The sequence below is a fragment of the Phialemonium atrogriseum genome, assembly GCF_030411735.1.
Source record: "Phialemonium atrogriseum strain 8032-3 unplaced genomic scaffold QBC33scaffold_38, whole genome shotgun sequence".
NCBI classification, from domain to species: Eukaryota; Fungi; Ascomycota; class Sordariomycetes; order Cephalothecales; family Cephalothecaceae; genus Phialemonium; species Phialemonium atrogriseum.
The window spans coordinates 101,791-124,467 of record NW_026848175.1 but is presented as its reverse complement, the minus strand read 5'-3'; the positions used below and the strand labels follow the sequence as shown (position 1 = coordinate 124,467).

The following is a 22,677-nucleotide window of genomic DNA, read 5'->3' as shown; positions in this document are numbered from 1 at the left end:
AGGCTGTCAACCTATTTAGTGACGTTCATGCGGCCGAAGAATCGATCATTCCGGCAAAGGAGAGAGCTGCCAACTGCGCACGAGCGAACACTTGATCATTGCATAAAGTTAAAGACTATGGTAGCGTACAATCTGCTGCCATGGACTCTCTTCCTAGCTTCTCCGAAGAGTATCGGCCGCTTCTTTTTCTGCTGCTGTCATCATCCCCAGCGCTCCATCTATCGGCGCGGTATCGCCGACATCCTTGCGTAACACTGCCAGTCGCCGCTTCCAAAACCCCCACCGCTCAAAGTTGAACCCTCTCGTCCCTGAATACAAGGCACCTCCCCTATAGGGACTGTCATGGGTTGCACCCTCGGGCTCGGTTGACCGAGAGTTGAAAAGTGACAGTTGCAAGAGCATCATGTCCATTCAGCATGCCCACGACTTGAACAAGGACATCCTGCGCATAGTGGCGGCAGGGAGTGCGGCAGGCAATGTAGGTCAGGACTTGCCACGTGTCCATGGCCATACCTTCTGTCTCCGAATCAGATTGGCTCTGTGGAACAGATGCAACAAGGGCAGTGACAAAGTGCTTCGCTTTCTCGTCCAGGCTCGGCGATGACTCGATGGCTGACTCGAACATGGTGAGGATTTGAATCTCGGGATCACTCAGCAGCCCACATTCCTCGTCTTTGATGGGCTCCAAATCGAGTGGTTCGGCTAACATGGTTGGATGGCGTGAGGGCCAGGGGGAAATCAGGAGGGTACAGAATGGATGGATGATCAAGAAGGTATGGGGATTTTGTTAGGCTCTCGATTCAGGGGCGCACTCTCTATGAAATAAACCGACACTCGCTGCCTGGAGTTGCTCAAAAAGCCGTCCAATTAGCGGTGTGTTGGTTCGTGCCGCGCGTGGTTACAAGGCGCTTATTTCTTGGCTGTGATGCTCAGAACACGACAGTCACGTTCTTGCTTATATTCGTTTCATAAGTCGTTCCGACATCTCTAATGTAGTGGAAATCTATTATACCCCTCGTGTATAATCACACCCACCCGATCCTGAATAACTTGTACCCTGTCTCGTCATTACGCCCAATCCCACTACGCTTCTGCAGCATCTGTGCTTCCAGAATCGTCAGTCTATGTCCGTCTCTGTCTCTGGGACGGTCATCTGCAGTCATAGCAGCCTCAACAGTTTCACAAATCCCATCAAATCGACCAGTTTCGCGAACAGAGATGAGGAGCCAGAATACGCCGTCCGGCGCAAGGAGGCGGCTGGCGCAGTCGCGCAGCCATACGGCGTGCTCAGGGGCGTAAACAACATCCGTCGCAATCAGCATATCCGCCGGGATGTGAAGTGGCGGCTCTAGTGAGGGTGCAGACCAGTCGAGGAGGGTGGCCTGCACCGGTGCCGGGTCGTGGGACGGAAAGTTAGCTGCAATGTTGTCGCGCAAATTTGCAAGCACGGCTGGATGGTAGTCTGTTGCGATTACTGTCGAGTCTGCAAGACCCAGGTGAGGTAGCACAGTCCCGAGCACGAGACTGACAAGTCCCGTCCCAGCACCCAACTCGATGATGCGCGACGAGGAACCAAGGGCAAGTTGAGTGAGGCCATACCGTGCAGGCGAGTCGCACAGTTGCTCGGACAGCACGATGGACGCACCCCAGCTTTGCAGGCCAACGTCATCATAGTCTGCCGAGGAATTCGAGCCTGCCAATCCGTCGTTGAGGCGAACCTCGATGGAGGTTTTACTAGTGCTCGGTGCTGGGAGAGACAACTCGAAGGAGAAATTGCGTGTGTAGCCCTCCTGATTTTCGTCCGCTTGGTCATTGTCCGCTGGGCTGGCGAAAAAAGACTCAAGCACGTAGCAAGCTTGATCAAGTGCGCGCTGCCGCTTTTCTTCAGAGGCAAAGCATGGCAAATCTTCCGCGCACGCGATGAAGCCTGTCAGCCAGCGCTCTGCAAAGGTGCGCTCGAAGGCATCTGCGCGAAGGGCGCCAAGGCTTCCTTCGTCTTCATCGTCGGTCCCAGAGGCGTAGCCAGAATCCAGCGACGACGTCGATGTAATGTTCGACAGGGTTTTGCTCTCGGTGGTCAACCCGAAGGAAAGAGAAGCCGAAAGCGGGCAGTAGATGGTGGACAAGCTCTTCAGGGCCGAGAACACCTGTTCTCCCGTAAGGTTATCCAAGGGCAGTAGAGGCGGCAAGCTGCTCGATGGAGGCAGCGGGCACCCTGCGGGTCTCATAGGCACTGGTGCGAGAAATCGAAATATCGTGGAATGATGCCATGTGTGAGGAAAGGTTTGCTGAGAAATGTTGAAAATTGGGATTTTTCCCCCATGAAGTGCCATTTTATTGTTCGCCAAGTCCGCCAATTAGCTTGGCTTGCCATTTGCCTAGGCTAAGGCTAACGTTTGGATCCACACCTAAAAGTGATGCTATCGTGAAAATTTTCTCTCCACAATAATTTTGGAAAAAATTAAGAACAATGATTAAATCATCCCGCAAGACTTGCACTGACTTATATACTCAATCCGTTGAGCCTTACGTTTAACTTGACAACTTCAAAGGAAAGTTACTGTCTGCAGCACAGTCACAGTTTTAGCTGCTACCATTGGAACTGATTCCAGTTGGCTAGCTAGAGCTGGGCGGGATCCTTGGCGGGATGGCATCGTTCTAGATACACTGTTCCAAATGGCCACGTCCTAATATTTTGTTACGAGTCAAATCTCACCGAGCTTAACCCCTCTCGACCATAAAGACGTTGGTTGCGTAAAATCGACTCCTGACTTCGTTCTCAAGTTTGCCAAGTGCGGTTGTTTGCATTGAGCAGGCCTTCTGGGACGATGTATAAGGATATCAGAAGTATGGGAATAGCAATGGCCAGTGGCGGACGAGACGAGCTGCCAAAACAATGGCGCCAAGACGCCAAGAATATCGTTCTTGCCACTGCTCTTACACACGTGGCTTGGCCCTGCTGCCAGAATAGTCAAAGGTCTGAGCAAGGTCCGCTTAGAAACCAGATGGCAATTAAGACAGAGCGACTTGCGGGATGCAGCATATACTCTAGGAGAATCCCCTGCAACTTGTGACATATGTGAAAGCAAGTGAGGGCGAGAAAGTAACATCAATAGAAAGATTCAATTCAGCAGGTTGTGCGGTTGTGCCCCTGGTGTGCAGCATCGCTTGCCATTTTTCTTCAGAGCTCAACAACCAATTAATATCTCCAAGGGGGATGCGCGCACATCAGATATAAAAATATATTTATTTGGTTTCATTGCTTTGTCTTCCCTCTGTTTTTTCTCTTCATTCTCTGACTAGAAACGGACGAAACTAGTGACAATTAGCGACTCGTCTTGCCAAGTCGGTCGGAGCCACAATCGATTATTCGTCGGGTGTGGTGTAGCGGTAACATCGTTGACTCTCACTTCCCAGGAGTGGTTGCTATCTCAACAGCACGGGGTTCGACTCCCCGCATCCGAGTCACAATTTTCTTTTTGCTTTTTTTGGAGGTTTATTCCCCAATGCTTGTTTACTATAAACTTGGCATCCCTTGATCCTGGGTAACATTCCCAGACATTTGGCACATCTGGGAACCCAATAACCGCAGAAAAGCTGCCTGCATGGTTGTTGATCAGCTGAGTCAGATCCTACCCAAAAATCTTTCTGTATAACTCATCAACTCCTGAGCCCGGCAGTGCAACTCCTTCAGGTTACAGAAGTGGCGATCGACCAGTGAAGTGACGCAGTGCTTACGGCTTCCTGCAATCTCACCCCTGAACCTGAACCTGATTGACCAAAGTGACGGCTGTGACTCCGGGAGGAATTCATCCAAATCGAACATAAAAGGGGCCGGATGTCTTGGCCTCCTTGAATGCCATCTGTTATATCAACGCTTAAGTCCAGCCACTTTACACATCCACCGATAGCCTACCCCATCATCTTGGCCCTTCCCGAAAGACAGTCCGTCCCCTCTGCTTCGCAAACAAAGACAAATTAACCTCGAAGCCAAGCCCTTCCGACTGGCAACATGCAGTTCAAACTCTGCTCCCTCGTCCTCCTCGCCACCACGATAGCCAATTGTGCACCAGCGGACAGCTCCAAACGCGGAGTCTCCCGCCGCGATCTTGTGGGAGACATCAATGCGGTCTCGAACCAGATCCAGCAGATCAGGAACGAAATCGACAGTGCCGTCATCGGCACCATCGGCGGGTGGTCCGGAGGAGCCGCGGATGCGGCTCGGAATACCCTCCAGAGCGTGGACAACGACTTGACCAGCGCCGCCTCGGCACTGAACAGCTTATCCCAAGCCCTTGCACCGGGCTGCGATACTTACCAGAACTGTGACAGTTCGGTTCCTTTTTAGTGGCTGGAGAGACATGTTGCATGGTGGCAAAGTATGCCGGACGATTAGGGGATTCAGTGGAAACATCTCTGGCTGTGGATGCCTATCTTGGGGAAAGTCATCAGTTATTTTTCAGGTTTCCGAAATATGATCTGTGCCTCAAGCCTTGATTATGCCATGCTTCTCTTCTTGTCACCGCGCTTTTGGTATCTCCCAGCGACGCGGGGTTGAGCCATCCAATTACCCTGTCAATATACTCCCGTAGCATATTGATTAGGTAGCTTCTTACACGCAAGATTTCACAAATTGACGCAACTGCGTTTGCATGGTTCGCGTTGCACGGTAATAGTGACCTTCCTAGTTTGGTAACAGCGTGATATCCCGCTTGCGGCGACGAAAGCTGTCAAGATAAGTTTATTCCCTCCATCCCCTCTTGGCATTTATAAATAGCTCCGTCCATCACCTTTTCGTTAATCCCAGATTGAAGAGAATCAACGGGTCATGAAGACGAAAAAATTGATCGGATGCCTAGCGGCAGTGGCTCTAGCAACTCTAACTTACTCTGCCTATGCCCTCACGCCGGAGGGATTGATTTCAGCGAACCGGTATTCTGCTGCTGTCCCGAATCCATCTGGTGTCTGTCACACCCTGCCTCACAGAAAAGTTGTAGTCCACGGCGCTAAATTTATTGCTGAAAATCAGGATTTTGCCATTTTCACGGTGACAAACTACTCTTTTTCAACCTCTACGCATGCGACGGCATGGAAGCGTCTAGACTTAGAGAGCGGTGATGTTTCATTATGGCACGCGGGCTCGGACATATCAGAGGTCGTATTCGTGGGCCCGACTACCACGAGTTTAATCTACATCAATAGCACGAATGAAGAGGGCGACGGTGGCGTCAGCCTCTACTATGCGGATGCCGCTGCCCTTGATCACACCTCGTTGATCGCCTCCCTTCCGGCACCCTACTCCGGTCTCAAGGCAGCCGTGACACCATCTGGAGATATCCACTTCCTCGTCTACGCAAGTGCCTGGCCTAACGGAACTGCCTACAACCAGAGGCTGTCTGCCAAGCCAAAGAGCACAGCTAGGATTTACTCGTCGACGTACGTTCGGCATTGGGTACGTTTGATGGATGCCACTTGGGACTCCTGGGAATGCTTTCAACGCTGACGGGAGCACCAGAACTATTATCTCACGGAGAGACGAAATGCTGTCTTCGGCGGGGTTCTCACCCCTGAAGGCGATTCGTATACCCTGAGGGGCAACCTCACCAACTACGTGACTGGCATCTGCAATGTCACTTGCGCCGAGAGTCCCCTTGACCTGGACGGATCGGAGGACTACGACCTATCGCCCGACGGCAGCAAAGTGGTCTTCAATTCCAAGGACATTGACCTGCCATTGGCAAACTACACGAGCAGCCAGATTTGGTACGTTCCATTTGACGGATCTGCTGGCGATGCAGTCCGTATAAATGCCAGAGGTGCGACAAGTTATTCCGAGGCGCAAGGAGCCTCTTTAAGCCCGCGGTTCTCTCCAGATGGGAACTACATTGCCTACGTGCAGCAAAATGGTATCTTCTACGAGTCAGATCGCACCATTCTGTATTTTGCCAATGCGGATCCGGCCAACTTCAATGTCATAGCCCTTGCCAAGAATTGGGACAGGTCGCCAGATATAGGGGCTTGGGGACGAGATTCGGCAACGATATTCACTTCGGCATCTGACTTGGGCCGAGTACGGATCTTCCCAGTCCCCCTGAGTGCCGGGGACTCGTATGAACCAAAGAACATCACAGATGACGGTGCCACAGCCGCCTACTACACCATTCCAAATGGCTCGCTTCTGGTATCTGATTCGAAGCTCTGGTCTAGCCGAGACATCTACACGACCACTCCTGACGGAAAGGTCACCAAGACTTACTTCCAAGCCAACTTGGTCGACCCCGAACTTACCGGTCTTGGGCCGGAAGATGTTTCCGAGTTCCATTACTCGACGAACACTTCGTAGATCAAACAGCAGTCGTGGATCGTTTTTCCGGAGGGTTTCGACAGGACGAAGAAATACCCCTTGGCGTTCATTACACACGGAGGGCCCCAGGGTGGTCAATACAACAACTGGAGCGTTCGGTGGAACTTGAAAGTCTGGGCTGACCAGGGTTACGTTGTGATCGCTCCCAATCCCACGGCGTCTTCCGGCTGAGGCCAGAACCTGACCGATGCGGTCCAAGGCAGATGGGGAAGTTACCCGTATTGGGATTTTGTCCACGCCTGGAAGTATGTGAACAGAACTCTTGACTATGTCGACACAAGCCGGGGAATTGAAGCAGGGGCATCTTATGGAGGTTACATGACGAACTGGTAAGTGCATATGACAGGGACAGCCCCCTTTTCTTTTGTCAACCGCCCATTTCATCGCCCACTGATGCGGCCATCCAGGATCCAAGGCCACGAAATGGGGCGATGGTTCAAAGCCCTCGTCACACATGATGGAAGCACCAGCACTCTATCCCAGTACGCCAGCGAAGAGCTGTGGTTCATGAACCACGACTTCAGCGGGCCGTTCAACGAGACGGCACTTGTGGAGGGCTCGCCGTACTACGACTGGAATCCGATCCAGTACGTGGACAACTGGGCCACACCGCACTTTGTCGTGCACAGTGATAACGACTACCGACTTCCCGTGTCTGAGGGAATTCTGCTCTTCAACCTGCTCCAGGTCAAGGGCGTGCCTAGCAAATTTCTGAACTTCCCTGATGAGACGCATTATGTGAGCAACCCGGAGAATAGTTTGGTGTGGCACACGGAGATCTTCAAGTGGATCAACTTCTACAGTGGCATCAGCAACGCCTCAAGTCCGTACTGAGCACAGAGTTTAAACGTTAAAGAAGCCTAGGGAGCTCTATAAACTGCTCGGCTATATAGCCGTCTTTCTTTTCTCTAATTAGTATTGTACCTCCGTACAGACAGCTGATTGCCCCACATCAACCTACGGCTTCACTTCTGAATAGCCCGGTAAATTGACTTGATAACGTCGGTTAACCGATCGGGCATGCTCAAAAACGGAGAGTGGCTCGACGGCAAGGAGAAGGTCGTGATTTCGATACCATGCTTCTCCTTTGCGTCGTTGACCATCTGCTGTTGCACTTCCGGCAGTATAACCTGATCCAACTCAGCGATGATATATGAGGTTGGTATATCTTGCCATGTCGCGTGAGTGACGGGTTGAGTAATCAGCTAATTAATTAGCCGGGAGAGTCAGTCTTGAGAGCCACAATTCTGTGAAATGGGTTTGAGTGGCTGCGGTACCTCAAGTGGGGAATGTTTCAAGTACTGAGCCCAATGCTGCTGCTCCTCAGGAGCCATGTCGTTGTAGTAATAGGCAGCAAAGGGATCGAGAACGAAAATATCGACCCCATTGTCCTGTCCGGCCCGACGAATGGTGTCAGCATACGCACTCGAACCTCAGTACCCAAATCACTGACTCACCGCCGTGCGAAATTCGGCCCGCGTGGGTAGCAGAGTCCCCTCGCCATAGAAGCTAAAGACGCTATCGCCCTCGTTGGGCAGATACGCGGTGAGGTAGACCAGGTGCACCACACCACCCGGCAGCCCCCTCTTTGCCCGCTCCGCCTTGCCCAGCCCCTGCGTAGCCTCCGTGCCGACAACGCCGCCCACCGAGTGCATGAGCACGACAACGTCCTTTCCGGCGTCGGCGAGACGATCGATCTCTGCGCGCCAATAAGCCGCGTCGTTGTACATGGGTCGTGGCGGGAACCCGCCATTGGATGGCTGGGTGCCTGTCTCTGTGGGTATCTCGGCTTTGTGCAGCTCGTCTTGGAACTTTTGGAAGTAAGCTGGGTCGCCGTGGCCACCGCCGTGGATAAGGAAGAGGGTTGGAGGGGCTTCCGGCGCCATCTTGTCAGCGATGGGATGATCCTTGTAAGGATGTACAACGGTTACAAGCAGCGGTCCCCGCTTTAAGAAGGGAGGGAGGTTAAAGTCACGATTAAATAAGAAACTACGTCTCCTCGAGACAAAAGTGTCTAATCAGTGGTTATGCTGATTCATGACCGTGTCTTAGATGTTTGGCTGACGTGAGATGACACTTACTAACCGCCTCTCGGCTGTCCAACCAGCGGTCAGTCAAGACAAGAAACTCTCTACTCAAGCGGTTTCTCAAATTACTCCTCGGACAAGTCCAACGCGCGGTGGAAGAAATGATTGATGGACAGACCGTAAGTTAACCTCGAGTGTTCCGAGGCAGATAGGTTTGGAATCCATGCTCCCTGCTTAAAGTCTGGTGGTGGCGGCGATGAAGACTTCGGCTTTGAGGGCGAAGGGGTATTACTCATCAACCCCCGATCATGGCGTGGAAGCCGTCGTCAGTGGGATTTCCAAGCCTCAGACAGTTTGCTGCTTCCCTGCATCGTGGGTCACCGGTTGGGCTACAACGGCCTGTCTCGTTACCTGGTAACCTATCACATTATCGATCTCTCTCAGTTATCGTGCAAGTAATTCAATGATGGCGCGTGGACTCGATACTGGGGCACCAACTCAAAATAGGTGGGGTCGTGCGGGGGTGGGGTATGGAGGATTGCCAAAATTAACCTATTCTCCTAGCCCACGAGACGAGGTTCCAGGACTGGTTCCGTGTCGTGGGCTTCTTTGCTTAGGTGCTCCGGCTAGGCTAATAGACGATCGCACGTGGTGAAGACGAACTATAGCGACAGAGGCGCTTAAAACAGGACGTTGGGATTAAAGATTGAGCGCGTGAATCAAGATATCTAGCGATCATCACAAAGGTCACCGACAATTAACTGAAGTAAAGAGACACTAACCCTACAACAAACACACTTACGCATCCTTTTTGCCCTCCATTCGTTTTTCCCCTTTCCCTCTCCCCTTCGCGCCCCGCCTTCATCTTCCCTCATACTCGACACTCGTGACGATGGCTGCCCCCGATGACTGGAAAGCGACCAACCGCACGATCCAGATCCTAAAGGCAGCCGAGGAAGGCAAATATGGTGTCATCGCCGCCATCGCGTACAATATAGAGCAGATCCTAGGCCTCGTACGGGCTGCCGAGAAGGCGCACTCCCCGCTCATCATCCAGTTCTTTCCCTGGGCCATCACCTTCTCGGACGGCCTGCTCGTGCGCACGGCCGCCGACGCCGCCCGCCGCGCCAAGGTGCCCATCTCGATCCACCTTGACCACGCGCAGGACGAGGCCATCATCAAGCGAGCGGCCGACGAACTGCCGTTTGACAGCATCATGGTCGACATGTCGCACTACGAAAAGGCCGAGAACCTGGCCAAGACGGCGCGCTGGGTCCGCTACTGCCACGAGCGGCGTATCGCGACCGAGGCGGAGCCCGGGCGCATCGAGGGCGGCGAGGACGGCGTCATGGATACGGCCGACCTGGAGGCGAGCAAGACGACGCCCGAGGAGGTGGACGACTTCATCGCCACGGGGGTGGATGCCCTGGCGCCCGCGATTGGTAACGTGCATGGCGAGTATGGCCCCGAGGGGCCACAGCTTGACTTTGAGCGGTATGTGGCAGGGCCATCTATATTAAAGAATCTTATCATCTGGGTGGAAGATCGCTAACGTGACGCTTCAGATTTGCGGCAATCCGCGCCCAAGTCAATGGCAGAGTGAGACTAGTGCTCCACGGGACGAACGGGTTCAAGTCGGAGCTGATGAAGGAGTGCATCGCGGCGGGCGTATCCAAGATCAACGTCAACAGGCTGGTGTTGGACGACTACTACACGCATCTGCGGTCACAAGTCTCGAATGTGCCTCACACGGCCCTCATAGAGCAGGGCGTAGATAAGGTAATTGCGCAGACGGTGGAGTGGATGGAGATATGTGGTTCTGCCGGTAAGGCGTAGAAACCGGATTTGTATATTACAAGTCAGCCAGACAGCTCTTATAGTTCGTCTATTGATATATATATATATATATAGGCTCCCTTCTTGGTGCAAGTCAATGTCTCTCCCATCGTAGTCTCAACTCGTCCTCGAGGGGCTGCACCGGCCACCCAGTCCGTTGCCTGCACTTGGCAAGTATTTCCAACACGGCATTCTGCTGGTCGATTCTCTCGACAGATAAGCCAGCTAGATTTCGACATGCTTGTGTTAGCCAATTAATCCTTTTCTGCCAGGAAGGGTCGAGAAAGGGGAAGGGGGGATTGCGTACCAATAAAAACACATTGTGAAGACATTACACCAGAGGCATAATCGGTCAGCGTCATGGCAATGCCGCAAACCGCCTTTATACACGTCCGCAAAGACTTTTGCTGCTCCAGGTACACGTCGAGACCACCAAGAGTAGGGCGGTTGAGGTATATGAGTATGAGGGAACAATAGTACAGCTGGATAGCCACTCCTGTCACGCCAGGTTTAGTGGGTCGGTCACAACTCGTTCAGGCGATAAGGGGGAGGAACGGGGGGGGACTCTACCAAATACCGGGGGATGAAGCCAGATAGGCTGAAACGCATCTCCTGAGCTGGTTGAGACGGGCAGGGCCTCGAACTCGACAGTCAGGTGCCTCCTCCAGTCCTCGAGCTTCTCCAGAAGGACATCAGCCCTGGACATCCTCGACGCCAGGTCGTTCTTGGTCTCTTCCATCTCTTCGGTAGAGCAGAAGCCTACCACCTGGGCGAAAATGTGGACGGACCGGGCCGCGAGCTCAAACGGGTCCAGGGCGTCGAAAGTCCGCTCCGGCCGCCAGAAAGTGAAGGGCTTGCGCTTCTCCCGGAAGGCGGCCCACACGTCCTGGCAGAGCCATGCCCACCACACGGCCTGTCTCAGACCGCCCGAGTCGCCGTGGATGACCTGCGAGCGCTGGATCCAGAACACGCCCTTGAGGTGCCTTTCCCAGTCGGTGCTCGATCCGTCCAGCATCTCGTATGTGGAGATGATGAGTGAGATGGCCAGCAGCTCGAGGCTGGTTTTGTATGTATCATACTGCATCGCCTTCTGGCTGTAGTGGAGCGTCTTGAAGTAGTACCGGACGGCATCATTGGCGTCCGGAGGGCTCGCGTCGGCGTATCCGGCCGGATGACCAGTGCCGAGGGAGAGGTGTCGGGCAGAGAGGGCCAAGATGGCGTTCATTAAGCCGACATTGTGCATCTGTGAAGGGTTTCGTATAGTTAGTTCAACGAAACAGTTTCTATAAAAATCAACACAGGTGGAGAGGGAGGAAGATTTACTGCAAGATGCGGCACAAAAGTGCCAAATGGCCTTTTGGGCTCGAAGAGATCCATCTAGATGCGTATATTAGCCTGAGTAAAAAGGATTCACCTCAGACCCCAGGGTAGGGCGGCGGAAGAACTCACCCACTGGCTGATATGTTGCACAAAGTACATGAATAGCATATGTTCATAGGGAAGTAGTTCGATGGCATCTGAAGAATGCCAGGCCTGCTTCTCGGAAAGCTGATCACTGCGGAGATGTGGGATCCTTTCTTGCAGGGAGGGATTACACGTATTCGGCGAGACGCCCACAGGCACCTCCAACCCAGCCCTAGTGGTCGCCGGGCTCGCCGGGGTCACATCCGAAGCGTGGGACTGCGCGATAGAGTTGCCAAAGATGTCGAAGCCGTCGAGCTCGTATTCAATATCCGGCAGAACCCCGTTGCCGACCGTGGCGTCCCCTAGGAGGAGCCCCAGCCACCTCGCCGTGGGGGACTCTGCGGTATGGCTCGCCGACGAGGCGGAGGCGGGGTCAAAAGCCGGAGGGCCACCATTAGACGCATGATGCGCCGGCGGCAGACCGTCGAAAGTAGTAGAGATGCTGTTCTGATACAGCCTTGGCTCCTCCGGACTTTGGGCAGCCTGGGGAGAATGGCCGACCCAGGGCCGACCCAGGGGATTCGCGAGCTGATGGTCGGGTTCGGCAATGGAGAAGCGGACGCTATGTGGCGTAGGCTCGGTGGTGCCGTAAAGAGCTGGAGGCTCGAGAGATGCAAGCGCAGCCGGGGCCGCTGCCGGACTCAAACTCGCCCGGATGACTTCCCGAACAGACTCGGCCTCAGCAGTCGTGGCAGCGTCAGCCACGGGTATGTCGGACCCGGCGATCTTTGATCCCCGTGTACTGTTGGGGGCGGCAGTACTGCCCGCGGACCCGGACCCGGACACGACGGAAAGACCAGAGCCGGACGTCGACGTGGAGTCAGGCTTACTGTCGTAGACGCAAGGGACTTTCCGCTTGGCGCATCCTCGGCAGATGGGCTTGGCCTCGTCGCACTTGATGTGCCGACGGCGGCAGGTCAAACTTGGGGAGCAGGCAGATGTGTCAGCAAGGGGAAATATCTGGAACGACGAGTAGGAGACTAACCATCCTGTGGTCTTGCGCAGGCCCTTGCCCCGCGACAGACGGCCCCGGGTGAAACGGCGCTCAGAGTCAGGCTGGGCCTCGACCTCGGCCTCACCCAAGGATCTCGTGCTGCTCGCCATGAGGCAAGACAGCCGCAGCGCTCACCAACAAGAATCGCGCTACGGGCGGTTTGGTTTGTCAATCTTACTGGTCGAGAAACCCTGCAACCAGCGGTGCGGGTATTTCCCGAGACGAGGCATGCATACACTGGCTGTACGAGAAGTTGTCGAAGAATTCAAGCGTGCGAACGGGACGAGGGATCCACGGCTAGAGGGCATCGGATAGACTGATCGCCGATCTTCCCCCTCCTTTTTTTTCTTTCTTGGAATGTGATTGGTACTACCCCTCTTCCTTTCCCACATCGGACCCCGCAAACAAAGGCGGGCTGTAGAAGCAGAAAAGAGCCCCCCAATTGAGGGGTTGTTTCCCCAATTTTCCCAGGAGAGGCACGCGCACAAGACAACCCGAAATACAGAGATATTCGTGCAGGAGGCACCGAGGCAGAGAATAGCTACACCTTACTGCAAGTTTACAAACATGCCTCCATCAGCAAGCACCTGCGACCCCGTCATGTAGCCGCTCAGCTCGTCGCTCGCCAGAAAGACGGCCGGCCCGGCCATGTCCTCAGGCCTGCCCACCCTTTCCCACGGGATCCGGCGCTCGAGGTATTTCCGCTTCTCGTCATCCTGCATGTCGTCCTCGGCCAGCTGCGTGTGGATCGTGCCCGGCAACAGCGCGTTGCAGCGGATCCGGTGCTTGGCTAGCGCGATGGCCATGGACTGCACCATGGACAGCACCGCCGCCTTGGTCGGCGTGTAGTGCACCTGCTTACCGCCGCCGACCAGCGCGCTGATGGACGACACGCCGATGATCGCCCCGCCGGTCCCCTGCTTGACCATCTGCTTTGCTGCCGCCTGGCATGAGTAGAAGGCGCCGTTGACGTTGACCCGCATCGATGTGTCAAACGTGTCCTTGTCTATGCTACATTACATGCCGCCACCACCCCGTACCATGTCAGTGAGTTGGAAAGAGAGAGGAAATGGATGGGAAATTGCAATTAGACTTCTTACGCCAGGAAGTCGCAGGCTTGGAAGATGCCCGCGTTGGCCACGAAGACATTCAATGCGCCCCATGTGCTCACGGCCTCGGCGACTAGGTTCGTGCTTGTCTGCGGATCCGTAACATCACCCGCCATCTCGATCAGTTCGCCGGCCGGTGGGTCCCTGGGACCGTCCGTCCGGAGACGCTTGGCCTCCTCGAGGAGACTCTTTCTTAGCGGCTCGTCCTTGCACAGACCCAGGTGGTTGACGGCAACATTGCACCCCTGACGTAAGTACTCCAATGTGATGGCGCGCCCGATTCCCGTCGTGCCACCGGTGATGCAAGCCGTTTTGCCCGCGAGTAGTCGCCAGGGGGGAGCCATTGGGTGTGTCCTTGTTGCGATCGGTGGTTCCGGGGGCAACAACGGTCGGTGCCAGATTTGCAAGAGTGAGCTTCACCCGTTACTGTATGCTATACTGGGAGCCGTGAAAAGGAGGAGGGAAATGCTGATAAGCCCCGATCACTTGGAAGCTTCGCGTTTGATACGGAGGTAAGTCTCTGTTGGGCTGGGCAGGGGACTTGTGGTGTAGCGGCGGCTTAGCGGGTCCGAGGTTTCTGGCCAACTCGCTAGAAGGGACGGATGAGATCCAAGCATGCACTAAGACGGGAACGCGATGGGGCAAAGCCGCCTCTCGTTTTGCCTTGTCGTCTTGTCTGTGTCCCCGCATGAAATATTTCGGGTATCTTATCGTTCGGCGGGGCTGGGCATCCATTCTATGATGGTTATAGGTGGTCTTGGTTTAAAGAATACATGTAGACATGCAGTGAAAAGAAATGGAGCCTTGGATTATTCTAGAAAAGGTAACAGAACTGACGGTGCCCTCGTCGCGAGGGACAGCTCATCGGCTCGCGATCCGAGACGCTCTCTATCTTACCTCGTCTCGGTACTTAGATCAGATCCCCGGAGCTAGTACCGTAGCATATGCCGGTCTTATATCTAGCATTGACTTCTAGAGGTAGAGATTGTTCTTCCTCCTGCGCCCACTACCAAATCATCTACATATAAGAGCCACCAACCCCAGGCACGACATCTCGAAAGACATCATCTTATCATTACGTCTTGTCTCCGAGAACCTTAGTTTATTTAATCACCACCCCAGAAAATGACCCCTTCGGTAACAACGAACGGAAACGGCTCTGCACCGGCTAGCAGCAGTACCCCTGGTGTCCAAACCAAGGTTCTCCTGACCGGAAAGGTCATCGCAGTAACGGGGGCGAACCGCGGAATTGGGCTCGGCGTCGCAGAGTGCTGCCTGGATAATGGCGCTGCCACTGTCTACTCAATAGATCTGGCTGAGCCCGGTGAGGAGTTCGCTGCGATCGAGAAGAGGTACCCTGGGCAGCTCAAGGCAATCCCGGCCGACATCACCAAGGAGGCGAGCGTTACCGCCGCCGTCGACCGCATCGTGCAGGAGGCCGGCGCCATCCACGGCATGGTCGTCAACGCCGGCCGGACCAACCACAAGTCCGCGCTAGACTTTACCGAGGAGGAGATCCACGCCCTGTTTGCTGTCAACGTATGTTAAACCATCCAGCAAAACCTGCAAGTCTCTGCTATACGAATGCTTTCGAAGCGGAAGATGAGGCGAGGAAGAAAGAAACTGACTCTATATAAAAATTGTAGCTATTTGGTGCTTTCTACACGGCGAGAGCCGCTGCTCGCGCGTTCATCAAACTGGGGATCAAGGGTTCGGTTGTCTTCACGGCGTCTATGGCCTCATACCGGCCCAACAAGGTATGTATCAAAACTGACAGCCCAGATCTTCCTGTGCGGCCGCGGAAAATACTAATCTCTTCGTAACAGCGCGTGCCGTCGGCTCCGTACGGCGCATCCAAGGCGGGCGTCCGCAACATGACACACACGCTCGCCATGGAGTGGGCCAAGTACGGTATCCGTGTCAACTCGGTCTCTCCGGGCCTCGTCGAGACAGCCATGACCTACTGGGTCCCGCAACAGCCCGACTGGGAGCAGCAGCTCAAGTACTACGGGGGCATGCCCCGGCTGGCCCAAGTCCAGGAGCTGGGCGGCGCCTACGTCTACCTCCTCAGCGACGCCGCCAGCTATACCACTTCAATAGACATCCCCATCAACGGCGTTATCGGAAGTAAGTTCATGCCCACAGTGATAGAGAGCGAGTGTCCCTTGCTTCAATTTTGGCATTGCGCTGACCAGTATTGTGCTGTAGTCTGTTAGAGAACATCCCAGGTGGACTGGAATATAGAATTCGGGTTTGGGTTACGAAATGTATACAACGTATTGGCATCATCATGATATAGAATACTACATTCCAGGTCATAGATGTAGCAATGGAACGCACTGTGATGTTGTAATTAGGTCGAGAAAAAATCGAAACCTACAATCGGAAAGGATATGCCCCTTTGATTATCGCCCTACTGAAGGAAAATATGAACATGCTGGAAAGGCAGTTGACGGCAATCAGGAGAACACGCTTCTCCAGCTTAGCCACGACCATCCATATCCTGTTGATGCATGGTGGCTTATTGCTTGGGGAAGCGGAAGAGCTTAGCACAACATGAAAAGACAGAGCTTTCACAGAATTTGAGGATTGAATGAAGTAGTGTACTCCATATATTGTACGACTGGAGATGATGGGGTACGAAGATAGATACGTCCTCGGGTGCAGCCTTCCATTCACAGCAGATCCCCTATACTATGGTGTCTCTTAGGGCTGCGTTATTGGGTTCGGAAACCGTTGAGCCATCCGGCGAAGCGTGGGGAAAACTGAAGTCGCTGACAGGTAATTACTGGTACTTATCGGACAAACCCCAGAAACAAGCATTGCAACCCCGGACTGGGATAAAACCAACGTCCCCCCCCGGGGGAAGATGATCCACTTTGCGGGATGTATGGGGTGGCCGAATCGTGTGAGTAGGAGAGAGCCCCCATTTTAGTGGATATGCTTGCGGTAGTAGGTCGTCATCTCCACTAACCCAGCCCTCGAGACGAGTGAAGGGCCGGGTTGTGACTAACGTGCGCATGCCCAAGCGGTCCCATCGTGACGAGACCGATCCACCGGTTACAGCCCACGGCTCGAGGAGAAGTTATGCATGCTATCTGAGCCTCATCTTTTTAGCATCTTGCCGACTCGAGGGACTTGAGGACACGACCATCACCGTTTGTTCTAGGCCTGTAGTAGCTTCCATCGAAGGCTCGACCAGAGGAGAAAGCGTGAAGAATTTGCTATCCCGCCGACAACTAGGAACCGAAGGGGAGGTGGAGGTCGTTGCGCCTAATTGTGTCTTGAAAGCGAAGAAAAGCTGTGCTACAATCACGGGTTGTATATAATTAGACTGTGGCCGTACTCAGCAGAACAGAGCATCTCCATGACCATTGATATCTTTTAATTACCAGTAATCATTTGGACTTGGAAAGTTATCCTTTTCTAATTCCCTTCCTCCACCGCCTCTTTATATCCTTTCCCATGGTGGGTTGAAATTTCATTTGCATTTCATTTCATATCCATCCATTCCCTAAGAAGAGAGGCGCCCATACATATTGTCGACACCATGCCCCTCCCTCAACCAGCCGACGTGGATGCCCCCGTGCTCTCGCAGTTCTCCCTCAAGGGAAAAATTGCCCTGGTGACCGGCGGCTCCAGGGGCATTGGTCTGCAGGTCGTGACCGGCCTCGCCGAAGCCGGGGCCGACGTTGCCTTCATCTACAAGACAAGCACAGACACAGCAGCCACGGCGGCCAGGATCGCGGAGAAGACGGGCGTCCGGGTGCAGGCCTATCAGTCCGATGTGACTGACCGGAAGGCCATAGCGCAAACCATCAATCAGGTAGCCGAGGAGTTCGGCCATGGTCACCTCGACATTGTCGTCGCAAACGCCGGTGTCTGCGCAAATGTGCCGTCTCTTGAGTACACGGAGGAGAGCTGGCAGCACATGAATAGCGTCAACTACGACGGGGTCATGTGGACGGCGGTGGCGGCGGGCAAGATTTTCAAGAGGCAGGGGCGGGGAAACCTCATCATCACGGCCTCGGTCAGCGCCACGCTGGTCAACGTGCCGCAGACGCAGGCCGCGTACAACTCATCCAAGGCCGGCGTTTTGCAGCTGGCTAAGAGCCTCGCTGTTGAGTGGGCCGACTTTGCCAGGGTGAATTGCGTCTCGCCCGGGTACATCCATACCGAAAGTACGTATTATCGACATGCACTCTCTGTGTACCAGCCCAGAAAATGATTGGAAGACGCTGTATTAACGCAGTAGCAGTGTTGACACGGCAGCCGAAGGAGCTGTTTGACAAGTGGCTATCCATGATTCCAGGAGGGCGAATCTGTCCGCCGGCGGAGCTGAAGGGTGTAAGTAAAACCGCAGTTACTACCCATTCTTTGAGCCGCAAACTAAAAGAACCAATGTGAAGATCTATGTGTTTCTCAGCAGCGATGCCTGTTGCTACATGACTGGCTCGAATCTCATAATAGACGGAGGTTACACACTTCCGTAATAAACAAGGTCGGATATACTTGTATAATTGGTCCTAGTATTGGGACCAGGGGGCTCTATGGAACAATTGGGGTATATAATATCAGCAAATGATGTCATCAGGACCTTGATAGCCGTGTAATAAAGTTCTCCGGCCGTGTAGTCATTCCACCTTAGTCTCTAGCACTGTTGTTACATCTTATTTATATCCTCTTCAGTCTTGGCCCAGGCTTGGGCCAGCAGAATCCCAGTCAACCAATAGTTGCCGCCGTGGTCCTTGCCCAGCACCACAAACACGTTCCTGGTCGTCGGGCCCTGTCGCATCGATTGCACGTGGTGGAAAACCATGGTGCCGGGCGGGTTGCTCCTCCACTGGCTCGTCTCGCCGGCACGCACAACTGCGGGACTGAAGTCGGCCGTCTTGTAGAAGCCGGCCTGCGTCCAGGTTGTGAAGTGTATCAACAAGGCATCGGGCTCGCCGCACAGTACTAATGCTGGGTCGCTGCCCGACTTGGATTCCTGTATGAAGCCGGGGCGGACATGCTCCATGATAATTTGAAATTATGGTAGATTTATCCTTGCTGTGCGCTAATACAAATGGACCGACTCTGCACTCACTCGACTATCACTTTCTCTCATCTCCCACCATTTATGAAATAAGGCATTGCAGAAAAGAAGATATGACTAGGCTGGCATTCACCGAGACAAGGGTACTTACTGACTGACCAAGTCCCCGTGGCCGTGAAATATTCTCCGAGTGTTTTGTGGATGTTGCCCCGCAACAATCATTTAATTCGTCCTCCTCGTTCGAATAAATCCAAGAAGCCATTGTCTGTCGCAGATAACATCAGTCTGAGAGGCGTTCTAATACCCAAGACCCGAAAAGTTGATGTTCCACCAGTAAATGAAACAGAATCGCTTGGTGCCGGAAGTTGCCCCTTCTGAATCCACCATTCTTTCTGCCTCTTGGCGAGTCTCCATTGGGAGCCAGCCTCCTCACACTGGCAGCAGCCGGGGGATGAGGGTCTAGGCCAATGTTGATCTGCGAACCCTTTCTTGGCAGCCTAAGTTTCGCCTAAGTTTCCCCTGCTCCCCGTCTTCTCGATCTTTCCCATCTTGCCAAAGCACCCCACTGGACTTTGACCACGCGGAACTCTTTTGCGACCCTCACCCGTTCTCGCATGAGGAATATCAGAATTGACCATGGTAGAACGTGTACAGCTGTCATCGTCGGGATCTCCCAGGGAATGACTGGGCCATCGCTATTTGCAGCGACCAGGGAAGCCCTGCGATTTCTCAGCCGCTGCTGAAGGGCAAGCTGCAGGGCAAGCTGCATATCCCCGAAGAAATGAGCAGATTGTCCGTTCTGTCGTTTATAGGTTTTCACAAGCTCGCCCCCCACTCAGTCGCGTTGACCGTGTTGCGCCGCCAAGAGGAATCGGGGAGAAAGAGGCACAAGAAGGCGTCTAATTCCTCGACAGCAATGCCACTTAAGAGCGCGAAGTAAAAAGGTGATATTATTCGGTGGTTTCTACGGAAGAGGGCGCGCAGACTTTGAAGTTCTAATTAATTACTCGTTTTCGAGCATCTACCATCAGGAACATTCGGACTTGGTCGACCCCCGGATCAGCCTCGTATTGCCTTGGACTGTAAGCGCGGCTCTCCCCCATGTCCCCGACTAAAGCCAAAATTCACAGTTCAATCCCCCTTCTATTGCGAAGATTCGGCAGCCCTCTTCGCTGCCAACCCGCCTAGCTTCTGCGCAGCAGCTCCGAGAGTCTGAGGGTCGGCACCTTGAATCATAGCCTGCCCATTAACTGCGACCTGCTTCCCCTCCTTGAAGAACATGAAGGTCGGCATGGCGGTGATGCGGTAAGTGCGTGCGACTTCCTGAACGTGGTCCACGTTGACCTTGGCAAAGGCGAGGATGCCAGGAACGGCATGCGTGGCCGCCAGAGACTCGAAGACGGGTGCAATGACTTTGCACGGCGGACACCAATCGGCAAAGAAGTCGACAGCGACGTACGTTGTCGATGCCATTAGCTTTTCCAACTCGGCCGCCGAGGTAATGTGGTGAAGCTTGTCATCGTTGCCCATCTTTGTGGTCTCAAAGGTGGAGGTGGATTTCGTTGTGACGTTGGGTCTGTCGTCGAGTCGATATTGATGATGCGAAGGGTGAAGCAAAGAGAGATATCTGTGAGCAATAAAGTCTGGGGATATTCTAAGACACCAGCTTTTTGCTTTAATAACAGTGGCCGGGTTCAGAGACTATCATCAACGTGTTTAGCGCGACAAGAAAAGGACGCAACCCAGAATAATCTCGGCGCTTCCAAAATCACATGACCCCAACCATTTGTCAGCTCCCTGATTATAGCAGTCTCACTCTCCGTGTAATAACCTCGATAAGTGCATTCCCCTGTGAAGCCACTATCCTCAGAAAATTATATGGAATGGAGATGCGCATAGTTGAGACGAGAAGCTGCACTCCATCATGCCGTCAAAGGTGCGCAAGGACGATGAGATGGCGGTAATTTAACAGGGGTATCCCATTACCGCTCGACAACCAGAGTCACTCCGAGCCTGATCTCCCATAATCTATACCGGGCTGGGTTCCGATGTGGATGGTGGAGCATTTTGGTCTCCACCTGTGTTGGAGTCTTAGCAGGCTGTGAAATCAACGTCTTCTAACTGGTCGACTCGTCGCATTGACTTCACCTGCCTGCCGCGCCAAGAACACCCCGTTGCCGATCCTCTGCCGCTTCACGAGCTTTAAGAATGTTTTGCGTTGCGCTCCTCGCTTTCGTCGCTTTCGTCGTTTCTATCGCCTTTCATTTTCGCGGCCCCAGCTAAAATCCTACGCGACGTTTTATTCCTCTGCTCTAATTACCTGGTGCTTGTGTGAGGACATGTCACAGTCCTGGGTAATCAATGCGCGGCTCCGCTCATCACTCAAGCCTTGATGCTGGCTTTGGGGTGCAATTCGCTGGATGCTCGCAGGAAGCATTTGCGTTCCGATATGATGACGCGGCTCAACCCCTTTCTCCCCATCAACTGGAGTAAATCGTAGTCCGAACCGTGGCGTGACGAACAGCCATGTTTGCGCTTGGATAAGCAGCAGCAGCAGCAGCGGATATATAAATGTTCGGCCAAATCCTCTAATTATTCCAAGGTTGGTAGCAAACCAGTATCACGCCAAGTAGCAGTCACGAAACCCAAGTCGAAATGAAGCCTACTTTTCTCCACATTGCGACAGGGATTCTTCCGTTGTTTGCTCGGTCTTCATGGAGCGCCTGTCCTTCTGGCTGGCAACCCCCTGGACCTGACGATGGTAGGCCCCGAGAGAGAGTCCCAAATAGCCATGACCAAATTCTAATCAAACGTCGCCAGTGCGAGCTCCTTGCCCCATGCTCAACAGTCTGGCAAACCACGGCTTCCTACCGCACAACGGCAAAGACATCTCCGAGGACGTTACCATCAAGGCGCTGAAGACAGCTTTGAACTTTGACGAGCCACTCGGGCAATTCCTATTCGAGTCTGCTATTACCGCCAATCCAGACCCCAACGCCACAACTTTCTCACTTGACCACCTCAACCAGCACGACATCTTGGAGCATGACGCAAGCTTAAGGTCCGTATGCTTCAGCCCTCTGGCCTGGTCAGCAAATGAGCTAACTCGAATCCACGAGCATGAAGCCGTGCAGATGCTTTCTTCGCCGACGCCCACATCTTCAACCAGACAATCTTCGACGAGACTAGGTCATACTGGACAGGAGATGTCATTGACCTGCATATGGCCGCTGCCTCTCGACATGCCCGCGTGATAACCTCGGCCATCACCAACCCCACTTTTACTCTTTCCGAACTTGGCTCGAACTTCAGCTACGGCGAGACGGCGGCTTACATCATTGTCTTTGGCGACAGATCGAGTGCAACGGCACCCAAGGCCTTGGTGGAGTACCTCTTTGGTAAGGTCTATTTTCGTATCTAAATAATAGGTAATTATACGTGTCTTAGGCCGAGGCTAATACATGGTTTTATTCGCAGAAAATGAACGCTTGCCGTATGAGCTTGGCTGGTCTAAACAAGAGGTGCCCATCACAACGGATGATCTTCTCGATATGATGGGCAGGATCGTCAATGTCACGGGAAGCTCTCCTGAGGAGGCTGCGAATATTGTGAAGCGTGGGGACATCCATGCCGGTCTCCCCATCGTTGGTTGACATGGACTCCAAATGCAGCCAGCCAGTGAGCATGTCTATGTATTGCACGGTCCCGAGAAGACTACAGTTCGTTTAGGTCATAGCAGTAGCTTCTCCTTGAGGCATAAGAATTGAGATGCTTAACTGGAGATTTAATTTCCTTTTCACGGTACTAATCGATGATTCTTTGACGACCATTATCCCAGTCTGTCT

The 22,677-nt window shown here is 53.6% G+C and overlaps 12 protein-coding genes across 12 annotated transcripts; 6 read left to right on the top strand and 6 right to left on the bottom strand.

The window, feature by feature from the left end:
- Nucleotides 1-38: 38 nt before the first annotated feature.
- Nucleotides 39-999, bottom strand: QBC33DRAFT_551345 (uncharacterized protein). Its single transcript, XM_060429169.1, has one exon. The coding sequence runs from the start codon at nt 707-709 to the stop codon at nt 341-343; it is 369 nt and encodes a 122-aa protein (XP_060278935.1). The 5' UTR covers nt 710-999; the 3' UTR covers nt 39-340.
- Nucleotides 1,000-1,025: 26 nt separating this feature from the next.
- Nucleotides 1,026-2,241, bottom strand: QBC33DRAFT_573987 (methyltransferase; the record flags this gene model as incomplete). The annotated part of the gene is made up of 1 exon (XM_060430729.1): nt 1,026-2,241. The coding sequence occupies exon 1, from the start codon at nt 2,226-2,228 to the stop codon at nt 1,026-1,028; it is 1,203 nt and encodes a 400-aa protein (XP_060278934.1). The 5' UTR covers nt 2,229-2,241.
- Nucleotides 2,242-3,872: 1,631 nt separating this feature from the next.
- On the top strand, nt 3,873-4,519 carry QBC33DRAFT_551343 (uncharacterized protein). The gene has a single exon (XM_060429168.1). The coding sequence runs from the start codon at nt 4,013-4,015 to the stop codon at nt 4,346-4,348; it is 336 nt and encodes a 111-aa protein (XP_060278933.1). The 5' UTR covers nt 3,873-4,012; the 3' UTR covers nt 4,349-4,519.
- Nucleotides 4,520-4,828: 309 nt separating this feature from the next.
- On the top strand, nt 4,829-7,233 carry QBC33DRAFT_614146 (Alpha/Beta hydrolase protein; the record flags this gene model as incomplete). The annotated part of the gene is made up of 6 exons (XM_060432576.1): nt 4,829-4,963; nt 5,030-5,452; nt 5,516-6,307; nt 6,344-6,499; nt 6,542-6,693; nt 6,772-7,233. The coding sequence occupies 6 exons, from the start codon at nt 4,829-4,831 to the stop codon at nt 7,196-7,198; spliced, it is 2,085 nt and encodes a 694-aa protein (XP_060278932.1). The 3' UTR covers nt 7,199-7,233.
- Nucleotides 7,234-7,309: 76 nt separating this feature from the next.
- Nucleotides 7,310-8,320, bottom strand: QBC33DRAFT_551341 (Alpha/beta hydrolase fold-1). The gene is made up of 3 exons (XM_060429167.1): nt 7,822-8,320; nt 7,642-7,755; nt 7,310-7,569 (listed from the first exon to the last, which is right to left on the bottom strand). The coding sequence occupies exons 1-3, from the start codon at nt 8,248-8,250 to the stop codon at nt 7,330-7,332; spliced, it is 783 nt and encodes a 260-aa protein (XP_060278931.1). The 5' UTR covers nt 8,251-8,320; the 3' UTR covers nt 7,310-7,329.
- Nucleotides 8,321-9,283: 963 nt separating this feature from the next.
- Nucleotides 9,284-10,227, top strand: QBC33DRAFT_599874 (ketose-bisphosphate aldolase; the record flags this gene model as incomplete). The annotated part of the gene is made up of 2 exons (XM_060432059.1): nt 9,284-9,885; nt 9,957-10,227. 2 exons carry the CDS (start codon nt 9,284-9,286, stop codon nt 10,225-10,227), a joined length of 873 nt encoding a protein of 290 aa, XP_060278930.1.
- A 3-nt stretch (nt 10,228-10,230) lies between these two features.
- Nucleotides 10,231-14,485, bottom strand: QBC33DRAFT_623462 (uncharacterized protein). The gene is made up of 8 exons (XM_060432896.1): nt 13,786-14,485; nt 13,238-13,696; nt 12,677-12,784; nt 11,677-12,613; nt 11,551-11,604; nt 10,798-11,470; nt 10,535-10,723; nt 10,231-10,452 (listed from the first exon to the last, which is right to left on the bottom strand). The coding sequence occupies exons 1-8, from the start codon at nt 14,136-14,138 to the stop codon at nt 10,322-10,324; spliced, it is 2,904 nt and encodes a 967-aa protein (XP_060278929.1). The 5' UTR covers nt 14,139-14,485; the 3' UTR covers nt 10,231-10,321.
- Nucleotides 14,486-14,919: 434 nt separating this feature from the next.
- Nucleotides 14,920-16,010, top strand: QBC33DRAFT_599865 (uncharacterized protein; the record flags this gene model as incomplete). The annotated part of the gene is made up of 4 exons (XM_060432058.1): nt 14,920-15,333; nt 15,441-15,551; nt 15,621-15,921; nt 16,003-16,010. 4 exons carry the CDS (start codon nt 14,920-14,922, stop codon nt 16,008-16,010), a joined length of 834 nt encoding a protein of 277 aa, XP_060278928.1.
- A 1,334-nt stretch (nt 16,011-17,344) lies between these two features.
- Nucleotides 17,345-18,287, top strand: QBC33DRAFT_573981 (uncharacterized protein; the record flags this gene model as incomplete). The annotated part of the gene is made up of 3 exons (XM_060430728.1): nt 17,345-17,975; nt 18,053-18,141; nt 18,204-18,287. 3 exons carry the CDS (start codon nt 17,345-17,347, stop codon nt 18,285-18,287), a joined length of 804 nt encoding a protein of 267 aa, XP_060278927.1.
- A 170-nt stretch (nt 18,288-18,457) lies between these two features.
- QBC33DRAFT_563515 (uncharacterized protein) lies at nt 18,458-18,814 on the bottom strand (the record flags this gene model as incomplete). The annotated part of the gene is made up of 1 exon (XM_060430292.1): nt 18,458-18,814. The coding sequence occupies one exon, from the start codon at nt 18,812-18,814 to the stop codon at nt 18,458-18,460; it is 357 nt and encodes a 118-aa protein (XP_060278926.1).
- An 887-nt stretch (nt 18,815-19,701) lies between these two features.
- Nucleotides 19,702-20,444, bottom strand: QBC33DRAFT_256443 (thioredoxin-like protein). The gene has a single exon (XM_060423064.1). It carries the CDS (start codon nt 20,360-20,362, stop codon nt 19,976-19,978), a length of 387 nt encoding a protein of 128 aa, XP_060278925.1. The 5' UTR covers nt 20,363-20,444; the 3' UTR covers nt 19,702-19,975.
- A 547-nt stretch (nt 20,445-20,991) lies between these two features.
- QBC33DRAFT_614142 (Cloroperoxidase) lies at nt 20,992-22,600 on the top strand. The gene is made up of 4 exons (XM_060432575.1): nt 20,992-21,593; nt 21,653-21,893; nt 21,959-22,230; nt 22,310-22,600. The coding sequence occupies exons 1-4, from the start codon at nt 21,488-21,490 to the stop codon at nt 22,483-22,485; spliced, it is 795 nt and encodes a 264-aa protein (XP_060278924.1). The 5' UTR covers nt 20,992-21,487; the 3' UTR covers nt 22,486-22,600.
- The last annotated feature ends 77 nt before the right edge of the window (nt 22,601-22,677 follow it).

What these genes read in the sequence shown, in the direction of transcription:
- QBC33DRAFT_551345 (XM_060429169.1), bottom strand. Translation starts at nt 709, where the DNA reads ATGTTAGCCGAACCACTCGATTTGGAGCCCATCAAAGACGAGGAATGT.
- QBC33DRAFT_551343 (XM_060429168.1), top strand. Translation starts at nt 4,013, where the DNA reads ATGCAGTTCAAACTCTGCTCCCTCGTCCTCCTCGCCACCACGATAGCC.
- QBC33DRAFT_551341 (XM_060429167.1), bottom strand. Translation starts at nt 8,250, where the DNA reads ATGGCGCCGGAAGCCCCTCCAACCCTCTTCCTTATCCACGGCGGTGGC. An exon ending in GGGCCGAATTTCGCACGGCG is followed by an intron (nt 7,756 to 7,821) that starts GTGAGTCAGTGA and finishes CGGGCCGGACAG; the next exon opens with GACAATGGGGTCGATATTTT. An exon ending in TGAAACATTCCCCACTTGAG is followed by an intron (nt 7,570 to 7,641) that starts GTACCGCAGCCA and finishes CTAATTAATTAG; the next exon opens with CTGATTACTCAACCCGTCAC.
- QBC33DRAFT_623462 (XM_060432896.1), bottom strand. Translation starts at nt 14,138, where the DNA reads ATGGCTCCCCCCTGGCGACTACTCGCGGGCAAAACGGCTTGCATCACC. An exon ending in CAAGCCTGCGACTTCCTGGC is followed by an intron (nt 13,697 to 13,785) that starts GTAAGAAGTCTA and finishes CATGTAATGTAG; the next exon opens with CATAGACAAGGACACGTTTG. An exon ending in CTGCGCAAGACCACAGGATG is followed by an intron (nt 12,614 to 12,676) that starts GTTAGTCTCCTA and finishes CTGCTCCCCAAG; the next exon opens with TTTGACCTGCCGCCGTCGGC.
- QBC33DRAFT_256443 (XM_060423064.1), bottom strand. Translation starts at nt 20,362, where the DNA reads ATGGGCAACGATGACAAGCTTCACCACATTACCTCGGCGGCCGAGTTG.
- QBC33DRAFT_614142 (XM_060432575.1), top strand. Translation starts at nt 21,488, where the DNA reads ATGAAGCCTACTTTTCTCCACATTGCGACAGGGATTCTTCCGTTGTTT. An exon ending in GAGCATGACGCAAGCTTAAG is followed by an intron (nt 21,894 to 21,958) that starts GTCCGTATGCTT and finishes ACGAGCATGAAG; the next exon opens with CCGTGCAGATGCTTTCTTCG. An exon ending in CTTGGTGGAGTACCTCTTTG is followed by an intron (nt 22,231 to 22,309) that starts GTAAGGTCTATT and finishes TTTTATTCGCAG; the next exon opens with AAAATGAACGCTTGCCGTAT.